General features: G+C 39.5%; 1 protein-coding gene across 3 annotated transcripts; it reads left to right on the top strand.

Moving 5' to 3' along the window:
* The first annotated feature begins 2,175 nt into the window (after nucleotides 1-2,175).
* Nucleotides 2,176-20,009, top strand: pbxip1b (pre-B-cell leukemia homeobox interacting protein 1b). 3 transcript variants are annotated; one of them, XM_066682856.1, is made up of 10 exons: nucleotides 2,176-2,303; nucleotides 6,686-6,774; nucleotides 7,658-7,807; nucleotides 8,765-9,056; nucleotides 11,968-12,183; nucleotides 12,722-12,745; nucleotides 15,616-15,662; nucleotides 15,842-15,958; nucleotides 16,050-16,296; nucleotides 16,529-20,009. In XM_066682856.1, the coding sequence occupies exons 2-10, from the start codon at nucleotides 6,712-6,714 to the stop codon at nucleotides 18,154-18,156; spliced, it is 2,784 nt and encodes a 927-aa protein (XP_066538953.1). In that variant the 5' UTR covers nucleotides 2,176-2,303; nucleotides 6,686-6,711; the 3' UTR covers nucleotides 18,157-20,009. The 3 variants fall into 3 exon arrangements, with proteins under 3 accessions (XP_066538953.1, XP_066538952.1, XP_066538954.1); XM_066682855.1 differs by having other exon boundaries at nucleotides 11,965-12,183; XM_066682857.1 differs by lacking the exon at nucleotides 12,722-12,745 and having other exon boundaries at nucleotides 11,965-12,183.
* Nucleotides 20,010-23,415: the final 3,406 nt, after the last annotated feature.

Here is a 23,415-nt window from a genome sequence, read left to right as displayed (position 1 = left end):
ATGCTTACTCTGCTGTGAGTGACTGAGAGTGGAATTCCCCTTAAAATACAACTGTTATTGACTGTACCACTAGATGGCACACTAGTAAAGACAACTCATAAACGAGTTATAGTTACGTACATAGTGTTTTTCTAGACACTCACTTTTTTTTGGTGGGGGTGGCATTAAGAAGCCTCCTTAACCACCACCTGGAGGATCTGAGGGAAGTCATTCCAAGCCAGAACACTCACCACACTTCAGGTATTAGGTAGAGAGAAGAGGAGAGAGCATGATTAAACTAGTTTATCTGAAGTCAGGAATGATTCGGAGGCCAGAAGTGACCACAGGCAGATTTAGCAGGACATCATGAAATGATCATCAACCTAGGATCATTTAGTAACCTCAGAGAATCAGGACCTGGGTTTAATATCTAATCTGAAGGACAGCTCCATTTATTAAGTACAGTACAGAACTCACAGCAGTAGTGATAAAAACCAGACTTTTGATGTTGATGTTGTGTTCCATTTCCCTCGTAGCTCAGATATCGAAACTGGGAATGGTCTCACACTCAAGCAGACAATATTCCAGTTAAATGTTCAGAAATCCCTATGCCCTAGGTTTCTATTGTTAGCTTGTTAGCGGTTAGCATTGTTAGTGTTAAAAGTTGAAAATGACTCATTATGCAATATTTTACACATGGAAACACATACAAAAGCTGGACAGTGTGTACAACTGATTTAATAAGATCTTTTTGTCCTGTTTGTTAGGTTTTTAACCAAATCAAAGTGGTCAGGAGTGGGTAAACTTTTGAATGTCACTCAACTGAGATATCATACCATTTTTATTATTTATTTATTTTTATTTTATTTTTTATTTTTTGGTAAGGGATTACACTTTTGACTCATAATGCTGTGTAATGTGGAACATTGTACGTTTTGATTTGTAGAAAAGTAACCTCTGCTTTATTTTCAGTGTCCATGATGTTTTGAAGTTGTAGAAAAGCTGGACAAATGAAGCAATAAGGATAATGGCCTTCTGATGTCCCTGATTCCAGAGGGTTCTGAAGCAGGATGCAGGACCCTGGGAGAAAGTTCCAAGTCCCTGAAAACGACCCTGACCAAAGCTGTGACCCTGAGATGGCTTCTGGTGTTTTCCTCACTGTGGTAGTCGGTTTCTAATAAAGACAGCACTATAAAACAGACATGGCTTCATATTTGCATCTTTTATATAAACAAGCTTTATGGCTCTGAATGTTTGTTGACACACACCCCTCCTAATAATTAGTGAAATTACTTTTATCATGGTTTGTTCCAACATGTCTTCCCATCAAATTATGAATACCCTTGATTTCAGAAAAAAACACAGGTTGAGTTCGTGTTCACAGCCTTTGGACACACAAAATAAAAACCTGTTGTACACACATCCATTCATTCATTGTCTGTAACTGCTTATTCAGTTCAGGGTCACGGTGGGTCTGGAGCTTCCCAGAATCACTGGGGACAAGGATTGTTCACATATTTCCTTTGAATAAAAATGTAGTCAGCAATTTTTTTTTTACTTACCTCCCAAATATAACTGTCTTAGTTTGCTCTATTATTCTGGTCTCAACATCACTGCATCTAAAAATGTTTTAACCTAATGAAAAATGAGCAACAAATATAGTATTACATAGAGATCAGTACAATAGATCATATGTAAATGAACCTGTCTCTGAACCCATCTGCCAACATGTTCAACACAAATAGCCAGAGGCTTAGGCTGATATTTGCATAGACTCTAGGCAAGTCTTTCTCATCATATCCATTCTCTTCTCTTGCCCTCTGGTCAGAACTGACTATGTGGAAAACAGGTTGTTGTTTAGTAAGTCAAAGTAATGACTTTCCTTTTTCATAAGTATTATTTGGTATTGGTTTAAAAATAATAAGATCCTATAACAATAAAATCGTATCTCAGAATGAGATTCTACGTCATGGTTATAACTGCATTTCATAAATATAGCTTAGCGTCTCATAATAATAGCATCTGTTAATATAAGATCATGAGTAATTATGAAGAATTATTCAGAGTTGAACATCTCTAAAGAGGTCATTTGCCTTCTGCTTGTCACCTGTGTCTTGTCAATCACATGTGCTTGCTGCCCTCCGATTGGTGGAGCTCAGTGAGCGGAGGCGGGCATGTGCGAAGGTCTAGTTCGTGATTGGCGAAGATAAATTAAGACTGAAAAAGACGGTGAAAAGAGACTTCAGACTTCAACGCGGTTTAGACTTGTAGACTTAGGCGAAGAAGTGATTTTGGGTTCGACAAGGAGTTTAAAGAGTCGTGAGGTAAGCTACTTTTATTATATCGTTGTAGTTTTTTCTTTCAAACTCGAAAAAGTGTTAAGAGCTTGATGATACGCTTTAAGAGCCACAAAACTTCCGTTGTGGTTTGGCGCACGTAACGTTATATAAGTTACAAACTGAGAAATAAATATGAAATATGTAGCATTTATATTTGTCCCAGTTCATGAATATAAGCACGTTATTGCGACGGAACGCAAGTTTTCCTGGTTTTCACTCAACTCTCCGCTCCACCTTAAATGATGCAGCCGTTACGTTCTGACGGAGGGCTCTGCTGCACGAGGACCAGTGTGTAACTGCAGTACCATTTAAGGTGGAGTGGAAAAATTCGAATAAGTATTTCCTAGAGGATTGATGTTTGATAAACTTTTCCCTTTTTTGGGCACAGACGAGGCGATAGAATGAAACCATGAAGGGAGGAACATTTTAAGCATTTTACACTTGTTCACGGTCTACTGGAGATGTTTAAACAAATCGAGGGATACTTTTCTGAGGAGCTCTAATCTGTCAGATGTTTATTTCCGTGCGCAGATGTTTTTAAGACGTTGGTTTAACCGACCGTTTTACGTTTTCTACACAAAAAGACCACGACTTTTTTTCTAGAACTTAAGAAAGCTCGTTTCTGGTACATGGAGAAATATATAAGAATTTATAAATTCTTATTTTAAAACCATCCATTAAAATAATAAAAAAATACAGCTTTTAAACCTTATGTGGTGACTATTAATGCTAGAATTCAGGGAAAAATAAACAGTCAACCGTGGCTGAGCATGTTTACTTTGAAGCTGCAGCGTTAGAAACACAGTCGCAATTTGTGTTATGTCAGACAGCCAAGTTTTCCTACGTCATAAACCTAGGGAACCAAACCTGTCAACTTGTGGGCAGGGCTTTTGAGCTTCAGGCAAGTATTGGAGGGGTAAGTGCAGGGAGGCAGCGACCTATGACCAGAGGTGGATATTAATATAGCTATTGAGCCCAAAAAATTATTTATATATATATAAATATTAAAATATTTATTTGTTATAATAATAGTACTAATATCACAGAAAACAACTACCGATACTGTGCCCTTGCAACCAGCCGAAATACCATGGCAAATTTTAATCAAAGATCATGCAAACTCATGGACTACCCTAGCAACTACCTGGAATACAAGAAGCTCTCGGCTGCTACTAAGCAATCGTTCAGAATACTATATATACAGACTAGCAACCTTGCAAACTCCCAGAGAAACACACTAAACCTCCAGCAGTTTCTTGGAAACCTAACCCTCAATCAACGCCCTAGCACTACTTGGGACTTACTTGAGCTGTGCTGTCACTGCATTTTCTAAGACTAAAATTAGCATTTGGGTATTAATTAAACCCTCGAAGCTAGCTTTGTCCAGCCAACACAGTGTACAACCATTCATGATCTAGTATTAAAATGTCTTTTCAAATTTGCCTGGACATTTTTCAGATACAGCTACTGCTCCTCTAGAAAGCGAGGTGGGTGTTGCATCATTTGCACTGAATCATGAAATCGGTGCCATTCAGTCAGCTGCGGGTTTGTTGCAAAAAGAACGGTTTGTTAAAGCAAGATTTCTGTTTTAAATCTCTTGCATTCAGTTCAATGGGCACCCTGCCCCCATTCAACTCTATTTTTAGCTGATATCTATTTAAGTCTTTCAACTATATCCTGAGCAATTCTCATGGCCCAAGGCTACATTCCCCAGCCTCTCGTGGGAGATGCTCCATTAGCAGACCCAAATTACTGTGGTGAGGGGAAGAATAAAAAGGTCCTTAATGTAGGGTGATGTGTGTCACAAAGTATCACACATCTCTTTTCGAGTACTGTCAGGGTTCGCACAACAAAACATTATTTTGTGAACCCGTTATTGAATACTTGTTACATCCTGCATTTACATGGCTTCATGAGTGAATTCTATCAGGCGTCTATTGTCAAATACATCCTCACTTTATTTCATTTACAGTCAAAAAATGCTGTATAATGTAGTCATGTTTCAGGGGTGTTTTCATAGGAGGTGAGAAAAAAGATAATTTATGATACAAAGTGGAAAGGCAGTATTGTTCAAAATGGGACAACAGGGAAATATAGGACTCATAACGACCGCTCGCACCACATTTATCTTTGAGAAGAGGGACAGAAGAAAATAAAGGTCCACTCTGCGCCAGCCCAGCACATAAAGTGGGTCTATTTTGTCTCAGAGGAAACATGGTGCAGTGACAGAGCCACGGCATGGTGCCCAATCTCACCTCACCATCCTGATTTCACTACTCAAGAACCCTTTAAAATTAGGATTGAGAGGATGGATTGGGCACAACGAGAGCGCTCCAGAAGACTGTAAAGTAAACAAATAGGCTGTCTCATGCTAATTCTCTTTTAACACATGTATGCCTGTAGAAATTTGCTTGTTAAGTCATTACGTTTAATTTTTAGTGACAAAAGAATTACAGAATTACAAACTCTCTGCCTATTCCACCTTAAAAAAGCAGTGCAGTGCTCCATTCCACCTTAAATGACGATATAGTTATATTAGTGTCTTTTCTTTCCAAAAAATTTTGAATAAATTTGCAACCCTTTCCACCTTTTAACAGTGCTCGACAACATGGTGCCACCGACGTTAACTTCGAGTTCCACAGGACCTCACTTTCGGCCCTGTAGCAAAAGTATTTCCACAAAAAACAAAATGGAGGTTTATATAGTTATTGTTGAGTATACATAATGTTGTTTGGAATTGTTCAGTGCAAAACATGGTGAAATGGTGTACGTATGTGTGTCTCGGTATGTTTTTAACTTTTCAGCACATTTTATCATTATTGTAATAACTTTGGCCATTTATTTTCATACTTTTTTGTCTAGGGGAAAATCATCCCTGCCAACTCTTAACTTTACTGAAACCTGTAAAGGAACAGATTTACTAAAGATAGAGTGGAGAGACTTGCTTCTGTGTCCTGTTTAAATGTTTTGTAACTTATTTTTAATAGCTTTTTATCTGGAAATTAAAAGAATACACTTGTGTACTTTACTATATTCCACTTCCACCAAAAAGACTACCCACTGTGATTTATGCGTAATCGTAAATGTGGTTTATAAATGGACTGGAAGCCATGAATGAGGTTATGTCTGAAACCAAATATATAGTTTAAAGATCACATGGTAACATTGTAACATACATGTTCAGTCTGGCACATAATGCAGTTGAAATGAAGAAAGGTTGACAGAAATGGTGCTGGCTTGTCAGGCTGTAATTAACTCACCAGGGAAGGAGTGATCTATAACATAAGGTTCTGATTTGTTGGGTATAAAATGCCAGCTGGATCCTTTTCCATTTTGTGGAACATCTGAACAGTGCTCTGCAGTGAAAGGGTCGTTTAATACTGGATGTCGTAAACCAGAATGACTGTTAAGACTTTGACCTAGTTGGACAAGTAGCCCGCTGGTATTCAAATACAGAGTAGCAACGCTGCCATCAGTGCCACCAGCACTTTGTGCTTCCGCATCCTTTTTGAAACGTTTTCTTTTCATGTGGTCAGTGACATCCTTAGTTACGCAGCTTTCTGCCAAAACATTCACCAGCCAGAGAGTAAAAGCACTGTGTAGCGCCAGATAACTACTAATGAAGTGGATAGGCATTCATTGCATCTCCAGCTTCTGTGGGATCGCTTTCCCAACGACCTTCTCAGATAGGGGCCTTCTGTCATCCTCTCACTTTCCCTCTGGTTGTGTACAGAAGCTTTTGCATCCAGTCCGGTCCCTCGTCTCCTTTTTTCTGCCCTGGAAGACTGTGGAAGGAATGTGCAATAACCGAAGGAGGACGTCTAATTCACTCCAGCATTATCAGATCTAAGGCTGTTGTAATATCAATATGATGGACAACAAAAGGAATCCAATCGTTGTCCCTCTTAATTCTGTTTATTAAAAAAAAAAAAAAAAAAAATCTCAGGTAAATCGAGGTCATGTCCGAAGCTACTTTTTGAGTGACTTAAGTGCAACACGCACCCCCATTTCTGCGTGGCTTTACACTGATGTGTCAAAGCTAATTGTTTAACTGTTTGAAGTGGTTCATCTTGTCTTCTCCACTAAACAGACAGTGAACAAGATCATTCTAGCTCTTCTTAGGACACAGAGGAAAGGTGTAGCGGTTAGTTTTCCTGGACACAGTCCCTCTATCTCCCTCTCGGTCTTGGCGCTTGCTCATTTATCATCATAATGAATAATACAGCATTCAGATGAGCGGTGGAGCGTGGAAAGGAATCAGCCGTGCTGCTGTGTGACCAAACCTGGCTGATACCTGCTTCAGTGACTCGATGCCTGAGCCCTTTGTGGGTTTTATAAATACATCAGTTTTTATTTTTGTTTTGCAGACGCTGGTCAGAGCCATTAGGGGGCGATGTCTGACAACAGCAACAGTGCCAATGGTAACAGCTGGACATTTCTCACGTCAGAAGTAAAGGTTTGTATTACATTAAGTCGGGCTAACAGGCCCAAACTGTTTGAAAGTCTGAGATGTTGCATTAGGCAATTTAACAATGATTTAACCGTTTATGCTTGCTGTAAATTCACTGTAAATTAAATAATCCTAAACAGATTGTTTGATGTTTCTGACACTTGGAGTTCTATACAAAACAAACACAATATTCAGTATTTGGGCATGTGACTAGTTCATTTGTTTATTTAAGGACTACTCCTTAAACTAATATTTGTGCAAAATTGTTAGCTAAATAACTAATTAGAGGCTATGCTTCCATTTGTCTGATTTTCAAAAAGGGTTAAAATGGTAGTTTCAGGAATCACTGGCATAATTCAGATGTGCTCAGTCTCACCAGAGTTGGTTGTTTGTGTTAGCTGCTATAGATCACGCATCCCCAGTCCTGACCCACGCTTTAGTGCGTTTCTCAAGGCGACCTCCAGTGGCCAAGTAGGAGAACCACAATAACAAAGATGGCTACCCGTCCTGTTTAATGTTTGAGTTTTCTCAGGCACAGCATGGACATGTGCTGATATTATTGCTAAAATGGCTATATCTAAATCATGTTGTTCATGCTTACTGTTCATTTGAACTCATTTAAATAGAAAAAAAAAATCAGTGTAGTGCTTCTTATAAGTTATTAATTTGGCAAAATGCTGAAAATCTATTAACTGCAGAAGCCCACCATGCTTTTTTTTCCGCTATTTAATTTGTTTATAATTTGGCTTTATTATATCTTACATTTTTGCTTCCACAGGGATGAAATGTCCACGACTCCAAAGTTCAGTCTTAGGAGTTGGTTGCATTTTCTGGTTTTTACTTAGATGTCATTAGTGTGACTGAGTCTTTTTTGTTTTTATATAAATAGGGTTCTGGTGTGGAGAGTTTGGGTCCAGTAGCTGAAAGTCATGGCGGTCCAGGTGACACAGAACCAGAGCAGCTGGAGACAAAAGAACTGCAAAAGCCAGAGTTCACAGACAGTCTCGCAGAACATAACAACGGTCCCGAAGCACCACAGGTTTGCTATACTTTTCTTCTTGACACTTCTGGTGAAAGATTTGGCTTAAAGAGCCATTAACATGGAACAGCACTCATGTTGTGAAAGGTACATTTATTTAATTATGGACATGAGTAAAGTATGTCATTTCTAACGGGCGGTCCTACATTCTGCCACATTTACAAAGCAGTGCAGCCCAGAGCGTTCCACATAGCTTTAGTGTGACTGAATTTATACCCCCTCCCTGCCCACACCTGGTATTGGACATGCTGGCCTTGATCTCAACCATCTGTCCTGGAGTGTACTATTCTGTGAGTTAAAGAGGATATATAATGCCTTTTCCTTATGTTGTGTACCTTGTACCGGTTCACAGCTCTGGGGTCTGAATTAGATCTTTGGTCAAAATACCACAAGGAACAAGCACATCAGCACTGTTCAGAATGACCGCTTTGAGGGCCTGCTCCTTGAAATGAGCCACTTTTTATCCCAACATGAGCACACCACAGTTGGGGGCAGTAGCTGGCTTTTAGCCATTTTTGCTTGGTTCTCTTTCTTGCTTTTGCAGTTTTCACTCTGTACTTATTTCTCTACATTTGTTGTTTATTTTGCTCCATTCCAAATCCAAATGAGGGGGTAGTACAAGATTTGACATTGGCAGCCCACCCAAAAAATAAACAGATTGGCTTTTTGTCTTGGGGTCATTAGGTGCTCCATATACACACATTAATGTGCATGTGCACTCAGTGATTTTGTGTCATAGTAGATTGTGTAGATTATACACACTTGTCTCGCCACTCGAATAGTAACATTCCTAATTACAAAGGATTCCCACATACTTTTAGTCATAAAACTTTGCCTTAAATCATCAATGATTATGTATTGTTTTAAAATCAGCTCGTGCAGTTTTAAATTTAGTCCCTAATGAAGTGCTAACATTTTTTCCAATGTTTAATTATTATAATTAATGCTTTAAACAAGGTAACTCCTCTAGAGAACACTGAGGATGCAGCTGTCCTGAAGGAGCCCACTCTCAAGGACCCTGCAGTGGAGAATCTCACCTGTTTGACACCTGACCCTGAGCAGCCAAGCAGTCAGTTTGATGGACACTCTGAGAGCCAACCACTACTTAACACAGACTCGGATACATTTTCTGACTCTTGCACACACATTAGACCACCCCCTGATTCAACCCTACATTCATCAGCCTCTCAGGACACAGAGGGGATTTCACAAGAGGAGACGTCTGAGCTGAGGAAGACTCTGAAAGAAGGTAAATATTAATGCAGCTATTGATAGGGACTACTTTTTGCATGTAGGGGTTCCAGTTACACCGTCAGGAAAAACTGTCACTGTGGTGGTACCCTCAAGGGTACATATTCAGTACCTTTAGCTAGGGAGCGTAATTTATACCTTTATTCTATGATATTTATAGATTTCATAATTTCCAAGACTGTTCCCAATATTGATTACCAATGGAAAATGGCACAAATGTATTGTATCTAATAGCAAATTTTTGGAATTTTGATATTTGCAAGTGTGATATTTCTGTAAATGATCATTTTTATATCTGACTTTAAATGTCTTCATTAAATTTAAGGGGTTGTTTATAGATAGTTTAGGCCAGAATTAACATTGTGTGATTAGTTGTGAGTAGAAAATTGAGTTCTTTTGTGAAGTGATTTTGATATTTAATGATCCATGTTTTTAGATTTATTTTTGTTTTAATGTTGTGGGTATTTTTGTTGTTGGTTGGTTGAAGGATGTGCCTAATGGAACCTGACTGCACTTGACAGGTCTGTTAATGGTTAGAAGTTGCATGAAAGACTGCAGCTGGACAGCTTGACCTCCTGTGCATTGTGCATCGCTGAAATATGAGCCGTTTGACCAGCAAGCCTTACTGAGTGTATTGTGCCTTTATGCTTCTATTATCTGAATAAGTAAATATTTGTCCAGCTCTTAAACTTGCCTTGCCTTTAGCAGCTTCTTAATATTTGCTCTGGCTCTTCTTGCCTTTGTTTGTCTTTTGACTTCTTAAGGCATTGAATGTTACTATTATTTACACGGTCATAAACACTGTGAGAACATGTAGCCTTTTCCTCAGTCAGACAATTCATAAAATAAATACATAATTTTAAAATGATGTTTAATGTAAGTAGTAAAGCTCTTAATGCCTCAAGTAAACCCTATACAGTCTCCAAGATGACGGTGTCAGTGATGAGAGGTTTGTGCTTATGAAGCATCGTGCTGTATTTATGCAGATTGTCAATGGCACCCCCTTGTGGAGAATTTTCAGTCTGTTAAAGGCGTATGAGTGTAACTAGCCATTTCTAGTGCCATTCTGTTTAAAAAAAAAAAAAAAAAAAAAAAAAAGTTTTTTTCAAAACTTCAGCACTAGGTCAGGGACCACATTTCAGTTTATCAGGAACGGCCATGAAGTCGATAAGGTATTTTTTTTTTATAAATATCCACGTCCTTAGACTTTGTTTATTGATTTTAATTTTATATATTTTTCTGCATTTTTAAAGTAATCATTTGAGGGGATACATGAATATTACAGTATTTCTCATACATTTAAACAGTTTGCTGTGGGTACATATTCATTCTTAGATGCAAACTTTATGCCTGAGCGTGTGTTTTGCTGTTTTTAAGCACTTTGCACTCGAACTATGTGTTGAAGGATTTCATTGTCCTTTCAGTAATCTGGACTCTGCCACCAGAGGAAAGAGACTGGATGTCTGATAGATGTGGAACAACTGTGAGCGAGCTCTGTCGACTGATTCATTTACCTCAGGGAATCCCAGAAATAGAATCAAATCTAGCAAATCCTCAATCCAGGTGTAAGCCTTTAGCCTCAATTCATATAAATGAAGCATGTGGTGCATCTGTGCATATGAAAGGGAGTGTCCTGTGTGTACCGCCTCATTAGTCGCACACACACACTGCACATAAATGTATGCCCCTTTTTATATGCTTTGAAGCTATATATTTTACACAGAAGCAGCTTTACACTGAAATATGCAGTTTGTGTAACAGTCTACAACATAATAATCAAAAGTGATGCCTATAGAATTGCCATTTTTTTCCAGTTATTACTGGTGTACCTCCAGTTGAAAATCTGGCTTAATCTGAAATACAAGCAGCATGAATTGTTTGTCTGAAATAGGATACAACTGACATGCGTTTTGAGGTCGTTATATTTTATCTGTAATATTCACGAGTGCTTGCTTTGTGTTATAAAAAGAGGGGGTCTAGAATAGGTTAAACCCACCAAGTAAAATTATTTTTATATATTTATTTGGTTGGTTGTTTGAGGGCGCAGCAGGTAGGTGTCGCAGTCACAGCTCCAGGGGCCTGGAGGTTGTGGGTTCGATTCCCGCTCTGGGTGACTGTCTGTGAGGAGTGCGGTGTGTTCTCCCTATGTCTGCGTGGGTTTCCTCCGGGTGAGGAGTGTGGTGTGTTCTCCCTGTGTCTGCGTGGTTTTCCTCTGGGTGACTGTGAGGAGTGTGGTGTGTTTTCCCTGTGTCTGTGTGGGTTTCCTCCGGGTGACTATACGTGTGTTATTTCTTTTTATTTTAGTTTTATTTAAACAAAATTTAAGTGCTTGGTTTTTTTAATATATAAAACGCCGAGCACCTACTGAAATGGGTTCCGCTTGCTATAAAAAGAGGGTGGATGTCAAGAGCTCAACTACATGTCTCTTAGTAACAGTGAGGACTACAGTAATATCAGGGTTTATCTGTGAGGAAGCACCCGATGAGCATGTGGCTTGTGCCTTACTGAAGTATGTAAGGAAAAACCAAGGAGCAGCTGTTCCTCAGATGTTTGAGTATGTCAGTGCTGAATGTCCAAAGCTCCTGAAGGATAGAGTAAGGTTGCAATGTATCGCTACTAAGCCAAGTGCATGTTTGAAACTTTAGTGGTGCGAACACATGGGCATTGTTCTACAGGGGTGTGGAGAACAGTGTTATGGTCGAAGGAGTGATATTTTAAGTGTGTGAGTGCATGTGTGATATATATAGCAGTTGAATTGGCTATGATTTAATGCTTGACTCCAACAGTGAGGTTCGTGGGGGGGGGGGGGGTATCAGTGCTGTTGTTTTGTCTGACTTTTGTATTGTAATATTTTGAATATTTTGAATTTGTAATCTTGTCTATTGTTTGTTTTTCTCTCCTTACAGTAGACCTTGAAGATAAAGGGAGTGAGTATGATGGAGTGAGGAGGAGGAAAGTCTCTCAGCCGACCCCTGTGGATCACCAAGACGATGATGATGAGGAGGAAGAGGGTGAAGAAGAAACCTTCCGGCCGCCTCACAGAGAAGACGACATTGGGTTCTCCCTGAACAAATGCATTTTTGGAGCCATCATTCTCCTAGGTCTGGGCACCATTTTCTTCTCAGGTAAAAAAAATACTAAAAATAATTTAAACACTGCTTTCTTTAAATACTGCATTGTCTGATTTAGGGGCTGAATAATCACTGGAAAAATTTTTCAAACTACAGTTATCTTCTAAATAATGTTGTAGCTTTTTCTATTTTTCTGTTACAAACTTTGTGATGTTAGAAAGCTGTTACACTGACACCTGGTGGTTTGGATTTATCAAACACACTTTACTCCGGTGTGAAGCATGGCCCTTGTGGGTATTGTCTGTATGGAGCACAAACGTGTTCCTTCATGGGCTCTGAAGTTATTTGATTGTTTACTGTGTGAGTAGCACTCTGTAGAAAAGTTGTAAATAATAAATAATCACAGTTTGTAGTTAGTATGTTACTTTCTGGCAGTAAAAGCTACTTAATGCTCAGTGTAAGACGAGCCGTAATAGCACTTGATTTAACACTTGATGTCAGTATCAATGAATTGTTCAGCCCCAATAATTTAGATGAGTATTTGTTGAATGAGTTAAAGAGCTTTCTGAGACGGAGCTATATTATTCTGCAGGTGTGCTGATGGATCTGGATGAAGGTAGGTGTGTGTGTGTGTTTTACATGGTGGATTGATCACATGTCAAGAAGTCTTGCTGCACTCTGCATGCCTGTGTTTTCAGCTGTAGTTCATGTTAAAGATAGCAGAGAACTGGGTTTCATGTTGCATGGAGGTGAAGTTTCAGAAAATTAAATCTGAGGTTCTTTGTATGCCGTGTAATGCTACATTGGGGGACTCCGGGTCAAATTCTGTCCATGCTTCTCTAAATTTAAATATAGCATTTTCTGCTAATGTTATAGTGTAAATTCTACCGATTTTTGTAGACGACTTAAATGTTTCGGAAAATAAACAGTAATCATGAATTAGGACGTGCAGCTGTGTGTCCCCTTGAAGAAAACCACATGTCGTTTGACCAGGATTGTACTAACACTTACCATCTGATACAAGACCAAGTAAACTTGAGTGTGACAGATTAGCAACAAAAATGCTCGCTTTGCAAATAATTCATCAAATATGTCATCTATAACTGCAAAAAAAACTGACAATTCAATACAGACAAATGCTGCACCCACTCTGTTCCTTTTTATAGATCTTACAACGTGCTTTTATTTTATAATCCTAGTCCCCGCCCCCAAAATAATAATAATAAAACAAAAAGCACAGCTAGTGCATTAAAAGCATACAATACACTGCAATATTACACTGTTTAAAAAATTTTAAATAGTATTTTTGGAAAATGGAGGCACAATTTTCACAATCTTTATTAAATTTAAGAGGTCTGGTTTTTCCGCATTTTTGTCATTTTAAAGCTCCTAAAAATTAGCGAGCTGTGCTCTCACTGCTAATCCATGGGCTCCATCTATGAGTGAAGCCGTTGGCTCCATTTCATTGGCTAAACACAAATATCTACATGATTTAAGACATGATTAATGTAAATAGTATGTAAGTGTTGCCTGGAGGGCTGGCGTTTGATTTCAAGCCCAAAGACTTCATGAATCAGATGATGACTCGTTAATACATCCTTCAGTGCAGTTAATGCAGTCAAATCTGCGCTCGTTTTTATGCGACTTAGATGAACAAGGGCAGTTGTTTCTGTCAAAACAAAACCTTCATTGCACAAAAGTGATCTTAAAAGATTGTTTATTTATTAAGCCCATTTGGAGCATTCCTGTTGGTCCGGTTCACGAGGTGGTGTTCTACTAACGGACATTGTGTGACTAATAATATCTTTTTGAGAATAATGGAGATGTGCAGCTTTATTTCAACACGGACACGCTGTCTCTGCCTGTTAGCTATATACACCATAACATGAGGATGAACAGATGAGTAAAGGGTGATCTGTTTATCCAGAAATGGCAACCTTTGTGACACTTGCCCCTAATGCAGTCATTCATGGATGATGTTGTAAAGTAATTTGGTGCATGTCCAGGCTGTTGAGGATATACAGAGGTTCCTAATCATGCATGTTAATATGAACTAATCTGGGAAGTACAAGACACAGATGCTGCTAATGGGTGCTTCCCCCTTATCTCTGCACACATTTGTTCTGCGTAAGCGCATGTGCATTATCCACTGTATGCAGGAAATTTGTAGACACTTGCTCATGAAATATTTTCTTCTGAAATTAAGGGTATTAATATATCGTTTCTCCTTGTTGTTGCCATTAGAGCTTCTACTCTTTTGGGAATGCTTTACACTCGGTGTTGAAATAACTGAGGGTTTAATGGCGTTAACAATTAGAACGTTGGTGAGATCAGTCACTGATGTTGGCGGATTAATTGTGGAGCACAAAAGTCCCTCCTTTTCGTCTCAGTGATTGGATCTTGTTCCATGACTCCATTGACCAGTGCTGGGGGGCTTTATACCCTGCTTGCGCACACTTCTCATTGGTCAAGGGGGAAAAAAAGTGCAGCTGTTGCAGGACATCTGTGGCCCTTAAACAAGCTGGGTGTTTCACAATGGAATATCACTGTCTACAGTGGATGCCCCTTCATGTAATGTCAGACTTTGTTAGGAGGGGTGTCTACAAATTTATTTTGCTATCTACTGTATGTGTGTGAACTCTAACAAGTGTGAACATTTGAACAGGTTAAAGACATACAATAGACAGCCACAACATTAAAACTACAGAGCAAAGTGAATAGCGCTGATTCGTCTTGACACTGTGACACACATCAATGGAGCAACTGGACAGTCATGATGTGTTTTGCAGCTGCTTGTGCAGTGGGATGCACAGGCATTCAACCCTGTCAACTGCCAAATGTGCCCACTTTGGGCATGTGAGCTTAGAATTGGTGTGTGTGTTGCTTCCCTATGGAAGTGATGGCAGCAGAATGCACCCCCAGATGAAGAGGAAACCAATAGAATGACATGATGTGATGGTCTGGGCCATATTCTGCTAAGACACCTCAGTTCCTGGTATTCACATAGGTGTTACTATTTGCGTCAATGTTTTTACAGAAAGAGTGAACCCCTTCACGGCGGTGGTGTTCCTCGAATGGCAGTGGAAACCTTCACATTGCCATAAGGACTTAGGAATATTTTGAGGAACATCAGAAAGAATTCAGGGTTGTTACCTTGGCCACAATATTCCCCAAATCTATCCCATCAAACATCTGAGGAATGTGTTTGAAAACCAAGTGCTGTCCATGAAAGCCCCATCTCTCATTTTGATTAAAAAAAATAAAAATCTACTGCTGATTTATTGATGACAGACCCAACTGGACACCTCTAGAGGTCGTGGAAGCCTGTGTTGGTGGCACAAGCAAAATGTAAATATTAGGCAGGTGGTTTTAATGTTGTGGCTGATCAATGTATAATCACATGTGCCTGCTGGAATGTAATTTGATTCATTGTGGTGTTTCATATGTGTTGTAACCTGTCATATGTATTTCTTTTTTAACTTTTAGAGGGAGATGTTGAGGGGAAAGAGCTGAAGGATCCAAAGCTGCAAAAGGTAAAAATAAATAAATGTGCCCACAATCTTCTCAACGTCTAGGGGAACATTCATATTTAATGTGATACATTTTGAAGAATTTGTCTGTGTTTACATCTTTAAAAACTGAGAGATTATATATATATTTTTTTTGTTTAATTTTTATGCGTTTTGTGTTCATGTTTTCATCCATGTGTCAGGAGTGGGTGAACCTTGACATTTCAAGAGACACTCCTGCAGGGGTCCAGCCTCCAGAAATACTAGAGAAACTGACCAAGGAGAGCCAGCAGATCTCCCTTTTACAGGCGCAGCTTCAGGTAGATGTGTGTTGTCAGTAGATTAATTACCAAAACTATCCCAGCTTCCCCTGTATTTTACCTTGCTTTTATATTAATGTTTTAAACGTAGGAACAAGAAGGGGAACTAAAAGCAGCACAACTTCAGGTGGAGGAAGCCACCAAAGAGCGAACGAGGAGAGAAGAGCTGGAGGTGGAGAACCAGAGAATGAAAGGAGAGCTGGATAAACTGCCGGCTCTTCAGAAGGAGCTTGAGCAGGAGAGTGAAAAAGTGAAGAAAGACCTTGAGGCTGTCCCTGTAATACAACAAGAGCTGGAGCTTTTACGAGCTAAAGTTACAGAACTGTCTCAGAGCAAAGGTACACAACTCTCAACTGTTCAGAAGTTATTGCTCCATTCTTTATGAAATAAGTGTAAATGGCAGCTTGCAGTTTTAAATAAAAAATACACCAGTTTCACAAACTGCAAAAAACTCTTAAGTTGATTATAATACCCTTAAATTTAGTCATGAATATTGAACCGATACTTTATTTATTTATATAATTTATATTTTCCCATCACTCACTGACTGACATGTATTCTCTACTATAGACGGTGCTCAAGATGTGTCCCCTCCATCTTCTGCTGAGATGCCCTCTGCTGGGCATGAAAAAGAGGTACAGAAAGAGCGAAAGGGTAAGAAACGACAGGAGAAAGTGAGTGAAGGAGAGAAAGAACATCAGAAAGAATGGAAGGATATGAAGGATCGGAAAAATGACAAAAGTGAGAAGGTGGAAAAGCTGAGGAAGGAGAGAGAGAGTGAGGAGAAAGAAACGAAAAAGCAAAAGAAGGTCCATAAAGAGGAAGACAAAGAGTGGAGGGGAAAAGAAGAGAAAGAAGGGAAAAGGGGGAAAAAGCAAGATGATGGCAAAAGATGGAAAGATGGTGAAGAGAAAAAGTTTAAGGAAAGTATGAAAGGGGAGCGCAAGGATGGTGGGAAAAATGGTGGAGAAGAGGGTGAGTTTAAAGATGAGAGAGGAAAAAGACAGCGGAAAGACAGTGGGAAAAGATGGAAAAATGGTGAAGAAGAGGCTGAGTTTAAAGATGAGAGAGGAAAAAGACAGCGGAAAGACGATAAAAAATGGAAAAATGGTGAAGAAGAGGGTGAGTTTAAAGAAGAGAGAGGAAAAAGACAGCGGAAAGACGATAAAAAATGGAAAAATGATGAAGAAGACAACGAGTTCACAGAACAGAGAGGAAAAAGAGAGTGGAAAGAAAATAAGGGGAAAAAGGAAAAGCCCTGGCAGCTGGAAGGTGGAAGGTGGGAGACAAAAGAGCAGAAGCGTTCAGGAGGTGGAGCAAAAGGAGACAAAGAATGGAAGCTTAAGGACAAGGCGGATGAGAACGAATGGAAAAGAGCTGGACAAGTTGGTTCAAACAACAGGAAAGGGGGGAAAGAGAAAAACGAAAGGAAGAAAGATTGGAAAGAGAGCGGTGAGTGGGACGGTGCAAAAGAGAGACGAAGTCCGAGAGGTGAGGGAAAAACCCGGGAGGAGGATGCGGAAGAGTATCCCAAAGGGAGAGGTGGAAATAATGAGAGGAAGAAGCATGAGGATAAACACGGGAGAGGGCCAAAAAACGAGGAAAGAGATGAAGGATGGAAGGAGGAGAAAAGAGACAAAGGTGACTACCAGAAAACCGGAGAGAAGTGGAGCAAAAAGGACAAATCCAGGCCGAAATCTTCGGAAAAGATGACCCACCATTTGTACAGTGACCGAAAGCAAAGCAAAGACCTAATGCACAGCGAATACTGGGCGGAACAAAGAGAACGGATATGGCATTTCCACGGGTCAAAAGAGGGATGCAGTGGGGTCACCGCTTGTGCCCAGGCAGAGGGTCTAACACCTGTGGGTCAGCGGGATTTCGAGGCGTTACTCATAACCTACTTGACCAAGGTGCTAGCACCCGAGGACCGAGCTTCTAAAACAGAGGAACTGAACAAGCTTGTCGGCGAGTTCTTCCATGACGGCGTCTTTGTCCATGACCAGATCCCTTTCCGTGAGTTCGTTGAGGACGTAGCAGACATCTTAGAAGACATGGCAGAAGGAGAGGAGGAGGACGAGGAACTGGAGGACGAGATGGAAGCATTCGCAATAGAGGCCATGGAGAAATTTATGCTTCCAGACAAGGGGAATAAAGAGAGGAGGAAGGAGAGTGGAAGGAACAGAGGTCCTGGGTGAAGAAGAGGAGGAGGAGGAGCTGGTACTGAAGCCATGATGAATATAATGATAGTCATTTGCAAAAGTTTGGGCACACCTGGTGAATGAGGTGTAGGATTTTTTTTAGTTGGAAATATGTCAACATCCTCCTGAATAGGAGGGAGAAATTAGTGAACTAGTGAAGTTTAACATCACCAAACAGTAACTGTACCTTAAAAGAGGATGTATAAGTACTTTGCACAAGCTTTTGCATATGACTGCGTGTACTGGAGGTTGTGGAATTAAATGCTATTGTGTATATTGCTAGGACTGTTACATGAAGCTGGAATGCTCAGTAAACAAAAGCTAAGATAACTAGGCGATTTCAATCAGAAGTTCTACATTTCCATTACGTTAGCCATGTAGCAATAGCACAATACAAACATATATTGGTTAATGGTCTACACATTGAGTTGGTGGATACATGTGCACTGTTTATAGCTTTTGCTTCCAGACAAGTCTCATGTCTCTTACTGTAAACCATCATAGGTTTTGGCTTAAAATATCCAACTAACTGAGTAATCTTGCTTTGTGAAATGGCTGTGGAAGCATAAGGAGCGTTTTCTGGTGTATGAGGGTACAACATGTTTGAGTTTTATTTGTATGTTTTTCTTCAAAACTTTAAAATAGGCATTTGGTCAAAGAACCGTTTCACTGCTGTAGATGTGAACCACTGAAGTTCGGTTATTATTGTGTAGTAGGGGCTCTTTCGCAGTAGACGTAACCGAGTAGCTTCATCGCCTTCATCACTTTCTGAACGTTTATAAGGAAAACATTTCAAACAGTGCTCTGTTAACAGAATTCATGACCGGAACTTGATGAATGAATGTACCTGTTAAAAAATCCAAAAACATCCCCAATGTAGGCTCAGGAGGCTAGGGCTAAGATTCATAAATAGCCAGGTGTTTAGGTTGTTAGCGTGTCCAGTAGGTGGCTGGTGCCCTTACTGTTCTGAGCTTAAATCAAGATGAGGCTTCCAGGTACTAAATTAAATACAACAAATGTACTCATTTCTAAAGGGAGATTAAGGCTAGGGCTACATTTCATAACTGATTAGCACACTGTTGCAGTCTGGGTGGTCGAGTGTACCCCACTTGTATCCCAAGTGTGTGTGTGTATATATATGTTCAGAGTGACAGAGACTGTGTCTCATTTAATTTAATGGAGAAGTAGTTTCGGAGATAGATTTTCACGTTCTAAACACAACACAACTGTTCTCTGTATCATAAGCTTGCTGCAGAAACTTAAATTTAAAACTGTAGCTTTAACATGACTCTGAATGTTTAAACCACATTGTAACACAAACTCGTCTTTGTTTTTCTGCTTTCATTTTGTTTTTTATGGTCTGTTTTTGGAGGTATCCTAGGAGTACTAGTCTTCAATGCAGAAAAAATGTAAGCTCAAGACATGACTAAGGTTTCTTCTTGAAAAATGTAGTGTAAGGTTATTAATTTTTTTTTATTATTATTATTTTTTCCTCCTCCCTCTGAATATCCTTAAGTTCCTGGTGGACTACTGATCTAATTTTGAGGATTTTTGTTTATTTATTAATGTGTTAAGTCTTTCTAATAGATCTATATTGTTTAAGATGGAAAAACGTTTGCATTCTTACGTCCAACCGCTCGGTTATATTTTGTGTGATATGTGAATTTTTTCAGTGAGTCCTGTTTCATGTAAAGCGTTCCAAATTATTACAAACAAGCTCGTAAAACATGTTGGGAAAGTTAATGGCTTAATGCGTCAGTTGTAAGCAGCCTTAGCACATTAGGAAGCCAGAAGGTTAGCACTTAAGGAAGTGACCCTTTCAACAGAGTTTGGGACAAAAAAAAAAACAAGTTACAGGAAGTGGTCCCTAAATTCAAACTCTGTAAACATCAATGTATAGAATATCTGGCATTTCCAAGTTTTTAAGTGATATCAGTTATTTTCTGTTAAATGTGATCAATTAAAATTCATAGGTGTGCTTTTGTTTGGCTGCTTTTTGGGGACTTTTAAATGTAATTTGTTTGTTTTACTTTTCACTTGAAATTCCAGGCTGTCTCAAATTTTGAGATAAAATTATTTTTTAGTAATATGATAAAAACAATCTGTATCTTTCGCTGTCAACTTTGAAGTTTGGCGTAAATCCAGGGACCTATCATAAAAATAATCTTTTTTTTTCTAGACCTACTACCAACACACAGTGTAATAAAACAACCACATCAGGATTTTATATATAAATTTTTTTTCTGCCCAAGTCAAAAAAAACAAGGGATATAATGAGCCATTCGGATTTTTCCACTATTTCTGATGAAGAGTGCAATGACTCTAGTATTATCCCACCTCCTTGTCTCATTTTGTCCAATCAGAGCGCTGGACCTACATTATGGGATAAGGCTTTATCGCTGCATTGGGCATCTATCAGTAATTATAGCAATGCAAGTCTAGCGTTAGGGGCTCTGTTTTTGGGGCAGTGCTTCACCAGCCAATCATAATGCCCCAATAAACACAATACTTTGCATGCTTCTGCACATGGGAGGGTTCATAAGCACCACTTTGGGTTTGTTTGTTTTATTTCTGTGGCTGTCTTTTGGGGATCCCATGCATTTATAAAGAATTAATGTTATTTAAAATTAAGGAATGTGATTAATTTCATAGGTACACAGGCTTTAGTTTTGTACTGAAATGTACATATTTGGATAAATTGTGTCAGTGTAAAATATTGTAAGTAATGATTACAGCTTGTGTGCAATTATGCACTGTCTAGGTCTTGAGAGATGCAAGGCATTGCATTGTACGTTATGAAGGTTATGAGCACGCTCTTTACGTTCGTGGCTTTCAAAGGATGAGAAACGTATTACCCACAAGTCACCAGAAAATTTTTGAATAGAAGTTTGTTTGTTTGTTTTTTTTTTTTTTGGAAGTTCCTCTTCCTATGAGCTATTGTGAATATTCAGCTTTCACTCCCTGCTCATTTTACTTTGCTACTAATAAAGACACATCCAAAAGTTTGAGTTTGTTTGTCTGAATTTGTAAAAACAGTATCAATTTTACACAATATTGGAAAGATCTCTAGGGATCTGACTGCATTCAGACCACGTACATTACTGAGTTCAGGCGCTGCTAGTGGTTAATTTTCCTGGATGTTAAACACCACTCTGTTTCATCAAAAAGCTATTGGATGGTGGTCCATCATTCTACACCCTGAGCCCAGTAATGACATTCGTTTTATGTGTAGCTGATCCAGAGGAAAGAAATCTGGGCTGTAACACAACACAAGTAGAGTGTCTAAGAAGCTATGCTGTTGAAACATATGAAGAATGAGGCCTAGCAATTTCTTGCTGAAACACCCATGAACTTCCCAGGAAAAGAGTGCCCTCACAGCAGTGTATGTATATATATATATGTGTGTGTGTGTGTGTGTATATATATATATAAATGAGAGAGATAGATAGATAGGGGTTGGACAATGAAACTGAAACACCTGTTTTTTTTAGTGTGGGAGGTAAATTGGCTAAATTGGACCAGCCTGGTGGCTGATCTTCATTAATTGCACATTGCACCAGTAAGAGCAGAGTGTGAAGGGTTAATTAGCAGAGGGTAAGAGCACAGTTTTGTTCAAAATATTGCAATGCACACAACATTATGGGTGACATACCAGAGTTCAGAAGAGGACAAATTGTTGGTGCAAGTCTTTGTGATGTATCAAGAGCCACGGTATCCAGGGTAATGTCAGCACACCACCAAGAAGGACAAAACACATCCAACAGGATTAACTGTGGACGCAAGAGGAAGCTGTCTGAGAGGGATGTCCAGGTGCTGACCCGGATTGTATCCAAAAAACCAAAACCACGGCTGCCCAAATCACTTTTTAATTAAATCACTTTTTGAATTAAATGTGCACCTCAACTCTCCTGTTTCCACCAGAACTGTCTGTTGGGAGCTCCACAGAGTTAATATACACGGCCGGGCTGCTATAGCCAAACCTTTGGTCACTCATGCCAATGCCAAACATCGGTTTCAATGGTGCAAGGAGCGCAAATCTTGGGCTGTGGACAATGTGAAACATGTATTGTTCTCTGCTGAGTCCACCTTTACTGTTTCCCCCACATCCGGGAGAGTTACGGTGTGGAGGAGCCCCAAAGAAGCGTACCACCCAGACTGTTGCATGCCCAGGGTGAAGCATGGGGGTGGATCAGTGATGGTATGTGCTGCCGTATCATGGCATTCCCTTGGCCCAATACTTGTGCTAGATGGGCGCGTCACTGCCAAGGACTACCGAACCATTCTGGAGGACCATGTGCATCCAATGGTTCAAACATTGTGTCCTGAAGGCGGTGCCGTGTATCAGGACGACAATGCACCAATACACACAGCGAGACTGGTGAAAGATTGCTTTGATGAACATGAAAGTGAAGTTGAACATCTCCCATGGCCTGCACAGTCACCAGATCTAAATATTATTGAGCCACTTTGGGGTGTTTTGGAGTAGCGAGTCAGGAAACGTTTTCCTCCACCAGCATCACGTAGAGACCTGGCCACTATCCTGCAAGAAGAATGGCTTCAAATCCCTCTGACCACTGCAGGACTTGTGTATGTCATTCCCAAGACGAACTGACGCTGTATTGGCCGCAAAAGGAGGCCCTACACCATACTAATAAATTATTGTGGTCTAAAACCAGGTGTTTCACGTTCATTGTCCAACCCCTCTGTGTGTGTGTGTGTATATATATATATATTTACAGCATTGCACATTTAAACATATATCACTCATGGTGAGGGGACCCGAAACCGTGATAGATGTTGCTTTTGCACCTTTCCCCAATTAAGAGTCTTGATAGGCCCTTATGTCTTGGGTATGTTTAAGGGCTCAGGCAACACTCAGTGGTTTCTGGGTTTGTCTGACACTGAAACTTTTCACAATACAGTAAACAGTAGATGGTGCAATCTTGTGTCTCAGTGTTTCTTTAGAACCATGTGACAGTTCTCTCATGGAGAGCAGAAAGTGGTCAAAGACAAAAAAAAATTGGATTCTTGATTATTTATTTATTTGTTTGTTTATTCTTCTACTTTTACAAATTTTCTTAACTTTTCCTGGAACAGGATTTATACCGATCTGTTCATGATGTAATAATATAATACATTTCCTAAAAGTAACATACAAGGTTTAGCCGTTGAGAACCTGTTTAACTTGTACGTTATGTACGTCATGAGCACGTTATTTTAAGTACAGTATACATTCTCTGTGAAGGGTGAACTTAG

Source organism: Hoplias malabaricus, chromosome 10, assembly GCF_029633855.1.
Source record: "Hoplias malabaricus isolate fHopMal1 chromosome 10, fHopMal1.hap1, whole genome shotgun sequence".
Lineage (NCBI taxonomy): Eukaryota > Metazoa > Chordata > Actinopteri > Characiformes > Erythrinidae > Hoplias > Hoplias malabaricus.
This window is presented reverse-complemented; position numbering and strand designations above follow the sequence as displayed.